Source organism: Brassica napus, chromosome C4 (genome assembly GCF_020379485.1).
Source record: "Brassica napus cultivar Da-Ae chromosome C4, Da-Ae, whole genome shotgun sequence".
NCBI lineage: Eukaryota > Viridiplantae > Streptophyta > Magnoliopsida > Brassicales > Brassicaceae > Brassica > Brassica napus.
This window is the reverse complement of record NC_063447.1, coordinates 2,995,534-3,009,290: the sequence shown is the minus strand read 5'-3', so window position 1 is coordinate 3,009,290 and position 13,757 is coordinate 2,995,534. Positions and strand designations below refer to the sequence as shown.

The 13,757-nt window shown below is 36.1% G+C and overlaps 4 protein-coding genes across 5 annotated transcripts; 2 read left to right on the top strand and 2 right to left on the bottom strand.

Annotated features, from left to right (window-relative positions):
• Nucleotides 1–620: 620 nt before the first annotated feature.
• On the top strand, nt 621–4,760 carry LOC106391955 (protein trichome birefringence-like 39). The gene is made up of 5 exons (XM_013832709.3): nt 621–1,093; nt 2,637–2,808; nt 3,678–3,853; nt 3,946–4,104; nt 4,395–4,760. Exons 1-5 carry the CDS (start codon nt 789–791, stop codon nt 4,684–4,686), a joined length of 1,104 nt encoding a protein of 367 aa, XP_013688163.1. The 5' UTR covers nt 621–788; the 3' UTR covers nt 4,687–4,760.
• On the bottom strand, nt 4,689–5,988 carry LOC106394229 (mitogen-activated protein kinase kinase kinase 20). Its single transcript, XM_013834816.3, has one exon. It carries the CDS (start codon nt 5,986–5,988, stop codon nt 5,119–5,121), a length of 870 nt encoding a protein of 289 aa, XP_013690270.1. The 3' UTR covers nt 4,689–5,118.
• Nucleotides 5,989–6,492: 504 nt separating this feature from the next.
• On the bottom strand, nt 6,493–9,382 carry LOC106394230. Of its 2 annotated transcripts, none has more exons than XM_048753339.1 (4): nt 8,373–9,382; nt 7,397–7,571; nt 7,127–7,307; nt 6,493–7,042 (listed from the first exon to the last, which is right to left on the bottom strand). In XM_048753339.1, exons 1-4 carry the CDS (start codon nt 9,376–9,378, stop codon nt 6,644–6,646), a joined length of 1,761 nt encoding a protein of 586 aa, XP_048609296.1. In that variant the 5' UTR covers nt 9,379–9,382; the 3' UTR covers nt 6,493–6,643. The 2 variants fall into 2 exon arrangements, with proteins under 2 accessions (XP_048609296.1, XP_048609297.1); XM_048753340.1 differs by having other exon boundaries at nt 8,382–9,382.
• Nucleotides 9,383–9,547: 165 nt separating this feature from the next.
• Nucleotides 9,548–13,029, top strand: LOC106391958 (serine/threonine-protein phosphatase PP2A-3 catalytic subunit). Its single transcript, XM_013832713.3, has 11 exons — nt 9,548–9,804; nt 10,435–10,491; nt 10,592–10,675; nt 10,781–10,852; nt 10,974–11,045; nt 11,292–11,332; nt 11,655–11,721; nt 11,911–12,102; nt 12,206–12,295; nt 12,386–12,493; nt 12,584–13,029. Exons 1-11 carry the CDS (start codon nt 9,712–9,714, stop codon nt 12,647–12,649), a joined length of 942 nt encoding a protein of 313 aa, XP_013688167.1. The 5' UTR covers nt 9,548–9,711; the 3' UTR covers nt 12,650–13,029.
• The last annotated feature ends 728 nt before the right edge of the window (nt 13,030–13,757 follow it).

Here is a 13,757-nt window from a genome sequence, read left to right as displayed (position 1 = left end):
CGGAAAAATATAAATTTTAATTAGGCACGAATGAATACCGATGTAAAATTATTGTACCGAATGTTTAATAATACAAATTATAATTGGACAATATATGACTCTGACCCTCTTACACTATGTGGGTCATACGGACGTATAAAACGGTTTAAAGTCAAAGTTGGTCCCGCATAGGCTCTCACGAACTACATTTCATGAATTTATATTTTCCGGTTTTTTTTTCATCTTTTACCTACCAAGCTTACTTTCTATGAATTTTTATCCTCTCATCCTTTTAATCCTTTCATAATGATGATTCTATAAGGAAAAGCTATCTATTAGTTGGCGAGTAGATTAGTTATGATTTAATATTCACACCAACAAACTCTTTTAAGTGAATGTATTTTTTGAGACCATTTTTGAGGTAAATGAAATCTCTAAATTATTTACAGTAAAAACATATTTCAACGTTTCCGGCAGGTCGGAATAAAATTTTATGCCCTTTTTCAAAAAAAAAAAAAAAAAAAAAAAACATATTTCAAACAGTAAAAAAAAACAAAGAGAGTTGGAATATTTACCTAGGACGTGTTAAAAACACTATTATTAAACACATAAAGAATCTTGTTTCTTGTTTCCCTCGTTCCCATGTGATGTAAACAATCAATCTTTCTCACACACACTACACTCTCTCTCTTTCTCTCTTGTGGGGTTTGCAGTATTATATAATAACAAAACAGTCCAAGGCACATCTTTCCAACACACCAATCTCTCGCCAGAAAACACAGAGGATCTCAATCTCAGATCGAGAGAGAATGGGTTTCTCTTCCCAAGAAAACCCTTCTCTTTACTTCTTCTTCTTCTTCTTGCTCTGTCTCTCCACAGTCTCAGCTTACACAAACACAAGCAGCAACAATGGTGTGGAAGGAGGAAGAAGAGAGCTAGCTTCTTGGAGATGCAATTGGTTTAGAGGGAGTTGGGTTTATGATGTAACGTACCCACTTTATGATCCTTATAAATGTCCATTCATAGATCCACAGTTTAACTGCAAGAAGTATGGTCGTCCCGACAATCTTTATCTTAAGTATCGATGGCAACCTTCCTCTTGCTCTCTCCCCAGGTACCTACTACATTCTCTCTTCTTATCTTCTTACATTCTTTTTTTTTTTGAAACTTATCTTCTTACATTCTTTGGTTAAGAGTTTTGGTTTTGATTCACATTGATTCAGTATCAAACCTTTTGTGTGTTTTTTTTTTTCTTTCTTCATTTTCTCATAAATTAAACAAATTAATACTGGATCTTATTTCAATATTTTTTTCCTGTTCTATTGTGAATAATTCTGTTTATTTCCATTAATAAATAAGGAAAGCTGGATAGTTATGTTTGTTGGTTTAATGCCTTTTACAGAGATATTTAAGCACATTGGTAAGAAAGGTTTCAAATGAATTTCAAAGTTAAGAGAGTACTATTGTCTCTCTTTATATATAGTTTTTGCCTTTTTGATTTCAAAATTTAAAACTTTGCGAGAGTTGCATTGGAGCAATAATGCCTCGATACCCCCCATTATTTCACTCTCCAAAAAGGTGTAAAATGGAATCCGAAGCACAAAACACAAATGTCTTTGATTAAGTAAATAAAAAGTTCAAATTTTAAACTTTTAAGTAACCTTTTTTCTTCCAATATAGTTATAACAAGTCCTGCATTTATGGCGTATTAAAGAAATTAGGATTAAGAAATATATTTGGGAAAATTTGGAGAAATACCTTTACATGAGATTATATTTTGAAAACTATACTATCTTTTTATTTCTTTGAAAACTATGACTAAATTGACCAAGTTTAATGTTTATATTATATAACATTTAATTTTCTATTTTAATCTAAAGCAGAAATATGTGGTTAAAAAATAAAAAAAAATTCAAAAATAAAATATAACAACGATAGAAATGATAGAAATGGAACTCAGAGAGGAAATATAAGAAGCAAATGGTGCATTGATGTATATTTTCTTTTTCTACTACAATTTGTTATTTACAGTATTTTTCTTCTTTGACTAGATTCTAGAGAAGAAGTGATGTTTTATGACCTTTGTAAATCTAGAGCACATAATAAATCTAGCAGTTATAATTTCTTAACATACTTTTTCACTGTTCTTAAAAAGTGTGTATGGTTCAACCCATTTATCCTTCGATGCCGTAAGGATACCAAGAATAACAACACAGACATTTTTTTTTTAATTTCAAAACGTTTATTTATCACAAACACAGATAATAATATTTTCCAAGTTTAATTTTTAGTTATATACTTCCTAAATTAATAGTATGATTATAAAAAGTTACTAATTAAAACAAGGATAAAAACATCTTATTACATGTTACAAAGTCTAGTTTTCAAAAAGAAAAAAAAAACAAGTGTATTTTTCGAATTACAAATCACAGATAAGGCATTTTTCAAATTATCCCTATATATTATCTATACATATATATTTTTAATCAAATTGATAACAAAATATATACATATTATTCACTTTGATTTTGAGGACTTAAGTTATGCTAAAATCAGCCCTCTGTAAAACTAGCTGAGAAATGGGTTTTATTTTCTTCCCCATCTTGGAATTGAGGTATAGTAAGAAAAATGTTTTGTTGTTTTTTTTTTTTGTTCAGATTCAATGGGTTGTATTTCTTGAGGAAGATGAGAGGGAAGAAGATAATGTTCGTTGGAGATTCACTAAGCACAAACATGTGGCAATCTCTTGCTTGCCTAATTCACTCTTGGGTTCCTAACGCTCGTTACACTCTTCTTCGCCAAAAGGGTCTCGCTTCCCTCACCTTCGAGGTTTGTTCATTTTTTTATAATTATAATTTCTTCTGATAACTCATTTAATTAAAAATAATATACTTATTCAGTTACAAAATAGTATAATATTAATTGAACTATGATTCTTTGCCGTATACATAAATTGGTTTTCCAGCTTTATAGTGTGAAAAGTTCCCTTTTGCTTATTTAAATAGGTCAAAGTGAACGATAGAAAATGACATGGGCTAAAGTTTCACTTTCTTTGTCTCTTAATTATTTGTTTTTGTCTCTTTTGATTTGATATAAAATATGATGCTTTGTTGCATATCTTTATGCATCCATGTTATAAAAAATAGTATTAGGACAAGAGAATGAGCAGAGCATTTAAGAGATGAACGTGATTAGTGGCCTATTTCCCAGAAAAGAGAATCTCTCGGAATATCATGTCATGTTATCATCTTTATGATCATGAGCCACACAAAAGATAGATTCGATTTCTTTATACTTATTTTTTTAATTCATAGTATGATATTTTGAGCACATGGCCGAAAATATCACCTTCAATTTTACATATACTAAAAGGTAGACTAATTCTCCATCCGTTTTATATTAAGTGTCGTTTTAGAGAATTTTTCTCGTTACAAAATAAGTGTCGTTTTCGATTTTCAATGCAAAATTTATTAATTTTATGCAAAATTTATTTTTCTATTGGTTGAAATATGGTTAGATGTAGTTAATAGTGGTTTTTTATAGGAAATGTACAAAATTAATTGTTTCTTTAATCCGTGTGCCGAAACCTAAAACGACACTTATAATGAAACAGATGGAGTAATATACAACAATGTCGAAACTATATAATACCATTTAGTGAAATAACAAGTGAGTTTGTGTAAATGGTACGAACGCAGGACTACGGAGTGACGTTGAAGCTATACAGAACACAGTTCTTAGTGGATTTAGATGCCGAGAACGTTGGACGAGTCCTTAAGCTTGATTCCATTAAGCAAGGCAAAATGTGGAGAGGCATGGACGTCCTGATTTTCAACAGTTGGCATTGGTGGACCCATATCGATCACATCCAGCCGTACGCTTTTTTCTCTGGCTTTTGTCTGTGTCTTCTTGAGTTTTGACTCATTTGATGACGGCTACGTGCCTGCGTGTGTTTGTGTGCACCAGATGGGACTACATGGAAGATGGGAACAGATTGTACAAAGACATGAACAGACTGGTCGCTTATTACAAAGGAATGACCACTTGGGCTCGATGGGTTAATGCATTCGTCAATCCATCTAAGACCAAGGTTTTCTTCAATGGCGTTTCTCCTGTTCATTACGAGTAAGTTAACAAAGAAACCTGTTTCAGTGGGTAGTTGATGTTAATGGTTAAGCATTTGCTAGGCATAGCTAGGCATAGCCTAGCTATTAGGGAATCATAAACATTTTAATGTTAATCTTAATATAAAAAATTGATAATTTAAGAACCATTTTATTTATGCATAATAGCTCTTTAAAATATAGGGGTCGAGACAAATGTTTCAATATTATACGTCATTGTCTAGGTGATTATTTTGCCATTCTCTAACATTATCTAGGCTTTACTTTAATTAGATGATCTTTTGTTGGCAGTGGAAGGGATTGGGGAGAGCCAATGAAGTCATGTAAGAGTCAGACACAGCCATTCTACGGGAGGAAGTATCCAGGAGGGCCACCAGTGGCTTGGGTGATTTTAAACAAAGTGTTTAGGAGATTGAAGAAACCAGTCTATTGGCTCGACATAACAGGTCTATCTCAGCTTCGTAAAGATGCTCATCCTTCTGCTTACAGTGGGAACCATCCTGGTAATGACTGCAGCCATTGGTGTCTTCCTGGTTTGCCTGATACTTGGAACGTGCTCTTTTACTCGGCTCTTTTCTCTTGAAATCTCTTTTTTTCTATCATCGATGTATAAGTTACTGAATAACAGTCTATTTCTTTAGTTAACTTTGAATTATAGTCGCTTGATTCTTGACTGAAATAACGTTTTAGATACCAACATGACTCTAAATATGAGTAAAACATTTCAAGAAAAAAATATGCACAACCTGGATAAGTTTTATAAGTTTGTGTTTATATGTATGCTGAAATATAACATGAAACATAATACATAATCCAATTTTCTGTATTTTAAAACATTTAAATGGAGGAACATCGTTACCATAGACCAAAACTTGAATTGATAGAGTGGATGGTTGACAAAAAAAAACATTAAAATTGGTTTGAAAATAGTGGACACTAAAGATTAACAAACATTTTGCATATATGCACTCTGATCATATAAACATAAATGTAAATAAAAAATCAATCGAGACCTTCAACCATCAAAGGCAGTAAAAAGACTCCTGAGACCATACATGTCGTCTTCAGACAAGAACCGATGTAATAGCAAACCCAAAGCACTTCCTCTACTCTCAGGGTTTCTTGCGAAACACGTTTCTATAAAATCCCTTGCATCCGACGGCACACTCTCTGGGATCTCAGGCGCTTCTCCACTCAACAAAACAGACGCAAGATCATTAAACTCAACCTCCCGCCATGGCTCACCGGCATACATCTCCAAAACTATGCAACCTACCGACCACAAATCTAAGGCTTTCTCGACCACACCGTTATAAACCGACTCTGGCGACATGTAGATAGGCGATCCTACAAACGGAGGGTTTGACTCCCAAGTATCAGCAACCTCTCCTACTTCGGTAGAAGACCCAAAATCAGATATCTTCAGCTCGTAAGACTGTCCACACGGGAAGATAAGGAGGTTCTCTGGTTTGAGATCACAATGAACATAACCTAGGTTATGAATAGAGACCAACCCTCGAAGAAGCATACGTGTGAAGTCCTTAATCATCGTTTCAGACAACTTGCTATCTTTGTTACTGTCCATGAAAGTAGCTAAACTCCCTTCAGGTGCATACTCCATAACCATCTTGAAGATTCTCCACCCGTTGTCGTCTAAGTCCTCTTCTAAGCCGTAGTTGTTATAGCATTGTACGATGCTTCTACATCCTTTGAGCTTCGATAGAATCAGAGCTTCTCTTTGGAGATAGTACAAGTTTTCGCAGTCGGTGGTTTTCACGGCGGCGTAGAGCGGTGACGAGTCATCGCTTCTTATGTATTTGACGAGGTCGACTGATCCGTACGTGCCTTTAGACAAGAACTTGACGAACTCTGGTTTTGTGGGCATAACAAGACTTATATATGCTTTAATTCCACTCGAGGAAGTTGAAGTCACGTTAGATATTGAGGATTAAACCTAATGCATGCGGCTAATGATGATGATGATTCCTAGACGTGACAATGTAGTTAAAAATAAATATAAAGATTACTTTAATTATCAAGATAAATATGTAATTTATGATAATGATAAATATATACCCCTTCCGTTTAATATTAATAAGTTTGTGCACACAAATTAAGAAAACATTTATTTTTACATGTTTTCAAAATAAAAATATATTAGCTTTACACTTAACTATATTTCAACAAATATAAAAATAAATAGTAGAATATTGTTAATAAATTTTGCATCACATTTATTTTGAAAACAAAAAAATTTACTCTAGGACAACAATTAAAGTGAAACGGTGGAAGTAATGTTCTTCTTGTAGCAGGAAATTTTCTTTATATTTGTATTTGAATGTAACTTGTGTATAAAAATTTTCACTTTTCAAAAAGAAATTTAAAAATATGAAAAAGGAAAGGTTGTGTTTGTTTTTGATTAAAATTAAACTATGGATAGGATACATAAAAGGAAAAATACTCAAGTAATTCTTTTCAGTTTCATTCAACAAAGACAGAGATTCAAAGCAAGAGCATCAGTTACAATCTAACTTCTTCTCTTATTCCATTTGTCCAAAATATCTGCCTGCAATGGTGATGATCATATTCGCCATGATGATAACTTGCTCATCTTCAACCTCCACCACACGAACACTAGCACACTTCCTCAGAATAGCCCTGAGACAAGCACAAGAATCACCATCCAAAGGAGTGTCCACCGATGCACACAATGCTACTACCCATATACAGTCACTTCTCTGTAAACCGCTCTCCTTCTCAACCAAACATATCTTCTTTTTCAGCCTCGATACACGCGTCACCGAGTCCATTCCTTGTATCTCTGAAACCACCACACCAAACGACTCATCTGCAACAGTGTTGAGACGTGTAGTGAACATCCCCATTAGCATATATTCTATAGACTGGCTTGATGACATGGTCTCATCTTGAGATAAAGCCTGTATAAAACCGACAACACTTGGATTCAGTTCTTGTCCATTAGAGAAACACTGATAGTATTCAAGTTAAGTTAGAGGACATACCAGGCGAAGGTGTGAGAAGTCAGAAAGTAATGAGTCTTCCCACTCCTTGAGCGGTAACAAGTGCTCTGGACATTTGGGGATTTCAGGTATCTGTGGCATGTAAACACTTTGCTCTTTCGGTATGTACTTGCTTTCATCTATCTTGGCTACTTTTATATTGGGAACACGCTTAGCTTCCCACCTTAAAAATACAAAAAAAAAACTTTACCATACATGCTAAAGAAATGCAGATACACTGAGAGATGGAGTAGAGAGAGACGAAATATATACCTGACTCGTCTTATGTATTCAAAGCCATCTTCTGGTGGTCCAGATTCAAAATCAGGTTCTCCATCCACAGCAAACGCAGGTTTCAAAATGCTATTGTAATCGTCATTATCTTCAGTGTACTCCTCCTCCTCTTCTTCTTCGTCAAGAGTTAAGTCATCTATACCTTCTTTGGTGCCTATATTTTCTCATGAAGAAGAAGAAAAGTAAAATTTGGATCCAGTGTGATTGAAGAGGTCAGGGTAAGTAATTTGCTTGGAAACAAAAAAGAGCTAGGACCAGAGAAAGAATTTACTTCCGAAAAGTTATGATTTTTATTGAAGATGTATGAACACTGTACAACATTTTGAACCAAAGAATCTCACTATATGCCCTTATTACAATCTGAACCAAAGAATCTATATACAGAAAGAATGACTTAGTATTCTATTCACACGGTTTATGTTCTGTCATAGAAAAGGGAAAAAAGAAGAAGCTGTTGTGTGTCTTAGAAAGGGGAAAATTGGTGAACAAAAGGGACTTTGACAGGTTTCTTCAGGTCACGGCTCAATGTACAAAGACATTCACACGGTTTCGTCTTGGTACAGCCGATACAGAACCTGTGGAAAAGAAACGAAAAGGCTTCTATCAAAAGATATGTGTTTGGAACGGACGAGAGAATAGATCAATGAAGAACAGATCCGGAAACAAGATAATAAAAAAAAAGGCTAGAGAGGTTTGAATAGAGATAGTTGGGGAATAAAACCATAGGAAAGAGTATTCATTGACACTAAACCCATAACAAAGAAAACCCCTTTGAGTATAGGCACAGGGATAGAGAGAGACACACACACACTATATATCTATTCACTGAGGATATAGCTTAAGGTGATACCTGAGCTAGATGATCTAAAACTGGACTGACATGATCTTCTTAGACCTAAAGTTACTCTCAACATGTTCAACCAAAACAAAAGGCAGCAGATAAGTATAGGGTTACCGTGAATACCGATGCCACTCGACTTTGAACTCTTCTGCTTCTTAACTAGACCTTCGTACTCGCTCACCAGCTCAGGCACCAGCCTAGCATACATGTCACTCCACAGTCTCCTCTGATTCGCCATGTTAGCATACCTCATCGACTTCATCTGGTTCAAAGAGTACATTATCCGCAACTGATCCCCACTTGTTTCATCATGTTGATGCTTCCCAACAGTCTTCTTATGCTTTCTTGGCGCCTCCTTATCGTCACTGTGCGCAGCTCCCGACCTCTTGGGATGATGATCTTTACCTTTCTTGCTGCAGAAAGGAACAACGTTGAGCAACGCGGTGTCATCAACCACATCGATCTTCACAGACCTCCCAACAAAAGCGTTATCCTTGACTCTCACTCTCTCCACCTTCTGGTTCTTTTCGAGCGTCTCCACAACATCTTCCTTCTTCCTGAAGATTGTTCCCGTTTCGATCTCAGCCAACAATCTCCTCTTCTCAGCTTCCAAAAGTCTCTGAACATCGGAGTCTTCTTGTCCCTTCTTCTCAGAGTTGCAAACAACGGACACATCAGTCTCCATCTTGTGCACATCATCTTGTTGCAGCTCCTCACGAACCTTGTCGTCTTCAAGAAACGAGGAGCTGGCTTCGGATAGAGAGTAGACTCCAGGACAATCCACATCCATCGACTGGGCTTCTTTCTCGTGTACAGTTTCTACATCTTTCTCAGGAACAGAAGCGAAAGGCGAAGACTTTACTTGATTCTTCGAGCTTATCTCTAAAACAGAGTCGTTCTCTAGTGGAGGTAAAGAAACGACCTTTTGCGAGTTTTGAGGAGAATCTTCCAGAGAGATCGAAGCTTTCTCTGAGGAGGTTAGTGGGTCTTGCACAAGACAGTCATCGGAATCAGATCTCGTCGTCATCACAGAGAGCGAGAAGAGAGAAAGAGAGAAAGAGAGAAGAGAGAAGGATGAGCTCAAAACCCTTGAAGGAAGATGAATAGACGAAGAAAGCATAAGCCTTCTTCTCGAAACAGTTAAATAAGCTGGAGCCGGTTTAGTTAAACCGGAAATTTCCTGAAGCCGAGAACCGGTTTTATTAATTTCTTCTCGTTCTATGTTCCGGTTACGATTTAAAAAAGGGGGGGGGGGTATTATGGTAATATCCGAGAATACAGCTCGAAAGCTACAAACCACGCGCTATTCTTTTTCATCTTCTATCACTCAGAGAGAGAGAGAGGGGCGAAGAATACGGAGATTCAATCCAATTTAGGGTTAAGAGATTCCCCTAATTTGGAAAACCTAGTCCTGAGTTTCCCGGATCGGAGGAAGAAGACGGGATTAACGAGAATGGGCGCGAATTCAATACCGACGGACGCAACCATTGGTCTCGATGAGCAGATCTCGCAGCTCATGCAGTGCAAGCCTCTCTCTGAGCAACAGGTGCCTACCCACTTTCTCCTTTGATGATTGGATCTGGGTTTTTGTTTGTAGCTTTCATCTGGTTTTTGATTAGGAGAGTTTCTCGATTGTATCAAAAACGAAGACTTTTTGGGAAAAAAAAAAGTTTAGATCTTTACGTACGTGGGTGTTCATCTTTCTCAGCTGTTTTGCGGGTTGGAGAATTGGCTTTGCGTTTCTATGGTTTGATGATGAGTTTTTGGCTGCATCGGATTCGTAACATAAAAGTAATTTTACCACATCAAAGCTTGTGTTTTTATGTGCCTGGTAGTGTGGGTTCCTATGTCAATGGAGATTCTCCTAGACAGCGTTAGCATTTATCGTTATGTAGAAGATAAGATTGTTACATCGCTGGCTTATAAAACAATGTATAAATTGTGTAGAGAGCCCTCATACCTCTTATCAGCCAAAAGGCAAAAACTTGATCAGTATTTTCTGAGTTTTTTTTATTTCTGTGATTGATTTTTTCTGTTCGATGCGTGTCAGCTGTCAAGTGAATTTCTCTGAGTAGAGATATTCAAGTGAAGTATGTTTAATAGAGATTATTACTAGTTGGTAATCCCCTATAAAGAGTTGATTATTATACGCAGCATTGCTTTTATTTTCTTATAGGTTAGAGCATTGTGCGAAAAAGCCAAGGAGATCTTAATGGATGAAAGCAACGTTCAGGTTTCTTCTTGGTCTTTCATCCCTCGCCGCTTTTGGCTTATTATATTTTCGCTGTGCTACTAGCGATGAATTTATTCTTTTAACTCTTCCCTGCGTGCAGCCTGTGAAAAGCCCTGTGACAATCTGCGGTGATATTCATGGACAGTTCCATGATCTTGCCGAGCTTTTCCGTATTGGGGGAATGGTAACATATATCAACTATTTTCTACTGTCTTATGGCATTTGGTTATGGTGCTCATTTGTACAGCTCTACAAATCTTACGAACATTCATTTTCCTCTCTTGTGCAGTGCCCTGACACCAATTACCTGTTTATGGGAGATTACGTTGACCGTGGTTATTATTCTGTTGAAACTGTTACGGTACGAGGATGTTATATGCACGCTTCTTTTTTTTTTTTTTTTCTTTCCATTTTAGATTAGTATTGTTTTGTCGGAATATGAAGTATGTTGACACTGTTTCTCCTTTTTATCCCCTTTCCAGCTGTTAGTCGCCTTAAAGCTGCGATACCCTCAGCGAATCACCATTCTTAGAGGAAACCATGAAAGTCGTCAGGTAGAGTAATGCTTTATGATCTTATTACTCTGTTTCCACTTGAAAAATTCATCTTCTGTATATCGTCTCTCCAGACCTTTTTCCATCGTTGAGATCTTGGTTGGCACACATTTTTTTCTTATAAACATTTATTCTTCTCGGCTACATGCATTTTGTGCGCATTAGTTTGTTGGCTAGTACTTTTCTGCCATCCTACCTTTTTTTTAATCTGACGCAGGAGTTCTTTCTTTTTCTTCTGTTTGGCAGATCACTCAGGTTTATGGATTTTATGATGAATGTCTTCGAAAGTGAGTCTTCTGAAAAACCTCCTTATTTTGTAGATGATTAGTTGCATGCAAGTAATTTGTATAATCATTCATCATTAGCATTCCTCGTTTCCTTATTTTGGTGGTTGCTACATGTGTGTGGGTGTGGTAGTTTGTCAATAGTGTCTTATATTTTCTTTTCCTACCTCCTAGCTGTTTCTATGGTCCTTCAAGCTTATGATTACTTGCTTATAACATTGTTCCTACGTCCGCATTTGAAGCTTATTAACCTCTACCTAGATATCCATTTGATTAATTTGGGAGTAGATTCTGCCTTTGTTTGACAAAGGTTGCTTTTTCGCAGGTATGGCAATGCAAATGTTTGGAAAATCTTTACAGACCTCTTTGACTATTTCCCACTGACAGCCTTGGTTAGTGCCCTTTCATGTTTCACATCTTTCTTCCTCTTTCATGATGTTGGTGGTGTTCACAGGAGTATTAAGTCATGTAGTCTTTTAACATAGATGCTTAGTCCTTTCTCTTGTGCTAGCAATATGCTTTTGAACTGAAGAATTGCTATTACGTTATGTTATTAAATCATTATGTTAATTCCATTGCAGGTTGAGTCAGAAATATTTTGCCTTCATGGTGGATTGTCTCCATCTATCGAGACACTTGACAACATAAGAAACTTTGACCGAGTTCAAGAAGTGCCCCATGAAGGGCCCATGTGTGACTTATTATGGTCTGATCCTGATGACCGTTGTGGTTGGGGCATCTCTCCTCGTGGTGCCGGATATACATTTGGTCAGGTAATTATAAATCTCAGAACGTTCCTGAATCGTTTTCGGTCTCTCCTTTTAAATTAAGTGCCTAAGTAATTGACTTTCATGTCTTTTCATTTTGTTTCCATAGGACATATCCGAACAGTTCAACCACTCAAACAGCCTAAAGCTGATCGCCAGAGCCCATCAGCTGGTTATGGATGGATACAACTGGGCTCATGTAATTATTCAACTCAACCCTTCCATAGCTTTGCGAGGCTTAAGATTCTTTGCTGACTATTATATTTAAACTTCTTTTACCGTCTGACAGGAGCAAAAGGTGGTAACTATCTTCAGTGCACCAAACTATTGCTACCGTTGTGGGAACATGGCTTCGATTCTTGAGGTTGATGACTGCAGGAACCACACCTTCATTCAGGTCTTCCCTCAAAACCCATGTCGTTTCTGCTAACGAAATTAGTGTTAAAGGAAAAAAAAACTAACTAAAAGTAAATAACTGTGAGTGCAGTTTGAACCAGCACCAAGGAGAGGAGAACCAGATGTTACTCGGAGAACACCAGACTATTTCCTGTGATCACTGGACACAGAGTCACCTCAGCAGCTGCAACCAACAACTGAAAAGTCACAGTTGGTAACTCAAGAATCTGGTTACTATGCGATGTGTTAAGGTTTGCTGTGTTTTGAAGTTCAATTTAGTTCCACCACCGAGAGTAGTGTGTATTATAGGCGAAGAAGACCCTCTCTTATCTTCCTCTATAACCAAGAAGAAGAAAAAAAAAGAGGTCAATGGACTCTACAATACCCATTATGCACATTGTTTATTAACTTCTTCTTTCTGCATCAGTTTGTCTTTTCATGTGAGAGATCTGTTTAATTTAATTTCTTGTAATTCTTCTCTTAAATTTCATCTATTATTTTTTTGTTTAGAAATCCAGTGAAGATTTTTTATTGGAACTTCGATGTTTTGCTTTTAAAATCTTCATATAGTAACAATGGAAGTGCTGAATTCATTAACTCAGCCACTTTGAAACAGTAGTCACAACTCACAACTTACATGTGCCTACATCAGAAGAGACTAGGTTCAGCCTGTCTTCTATCATGAAAAGCCCGATCACAAAATAGGAAAATACGCTATCGATTAACAGAATAACTTGCTATAAATTTCATTCTTTCAGTAAAAAATATAGTTGGTTAAAATGTGAATTGGGTTTTGACAGCCACATGGATTCTTCAACTGTTCACCACCGTGGATGTTCCACAGAATCCAGCATGCGAATTGGAAAGCAAGTACAGTGAGGTCAAAGAGGTTGTAGCATCGAAGCCACTTCAGAATGGCTTACTATCAAAGCTTTGAAGAAGACAAGACTTTGCTGCTGTTGGAGAAATTGCTGTTGTTTAGTGTGTTGTTGGTTGCAGACTAAAAGACCTTTTTATAGGAAAATACCTTTTATTATCACAAAATGTTCAATAATAATAAATAAGTACAGTAAAAACTCCATAAATTAATAATGTTGGAATTATGATATTTTATTAATTTATAGAGTTATTAACTTACAAAAAGTTCATTTTCTGAACTTTTTTTAGAATATATTTTTTATAAAATAAACAAAATAATTGATTTTGCCGTATACACTAATTTTTTTTTTTGAAATTCGACTTTCATATTAATTTTATTGTATTAT

Coding starts and splice junctions, on each gene's coding strand:
- LOC106394230 (XM_048753339.1), bottom strand. CDS start 9,378: ATGCTTTCTTCGTCTATTCATCTTCCTTCAAGGGTTTTGAGCTCATCC. Junction 7,572..8,372: donor GAGTGGCATCGGTATTCACG/GTAACCCTATAC, acceptor GAGAAAATATAG/GCACCAAAGAAGGTATAGAT. Junction 7,043..7,126: donor ACTTCTCACACCTTCGCCTG/GTATGTCCTCTA, acceptor GGTTTTATACAG/GCTTTATCTCAAGATGAGAC.
- LOC106394229 (XM_013834816.3), bottom strand. CDS start 5,988: ATGCCCACAAAACCAGAGTTCGTCAAGTTCTTGTCTAAAGGCACGTAC.
- LOC106391958 (XM_013832713.3), top strand. CDS start 9,712: ATGGGCGCGAATTCAATACCGACGGACGCAACCATTGGTCTCGATGAG. Junction 10,676..10,780: donor TTTTCCGTATTGGGGGAATG/GTAACATATATC, acceptor TCTCTTGTGCAG/TGCCCTGACACCAATTACCT. Junction 12,103..12,205: donor CCGGATATACATTTGGTCAG/GTAATTATAAAT, acceptor TTGTTTCCATAG/GACATATCCGAACAGTTCAA.
- LOC106391955 (XM_013832709.3), top strand. CDS start 789: ATGGGTTTCTCTTCCCAAGAAAACCCTTCTCTTTACTTCTTCTTCTTC. Junction 1,094..2,636: donor TCCTCTTGCTCTCTCCCCAG/GTACCTACTACA, acceptor TTTTTTGTTCAG/ATTCAATGGGTTGTATTTCT. Junction 2,809..3,677: donor TCGCTTCCCTCACCTTCGAG/GTTTGTTCATTT, acceptor GTACGAACGCAG/GACTACGGAGTGACGTTGAA.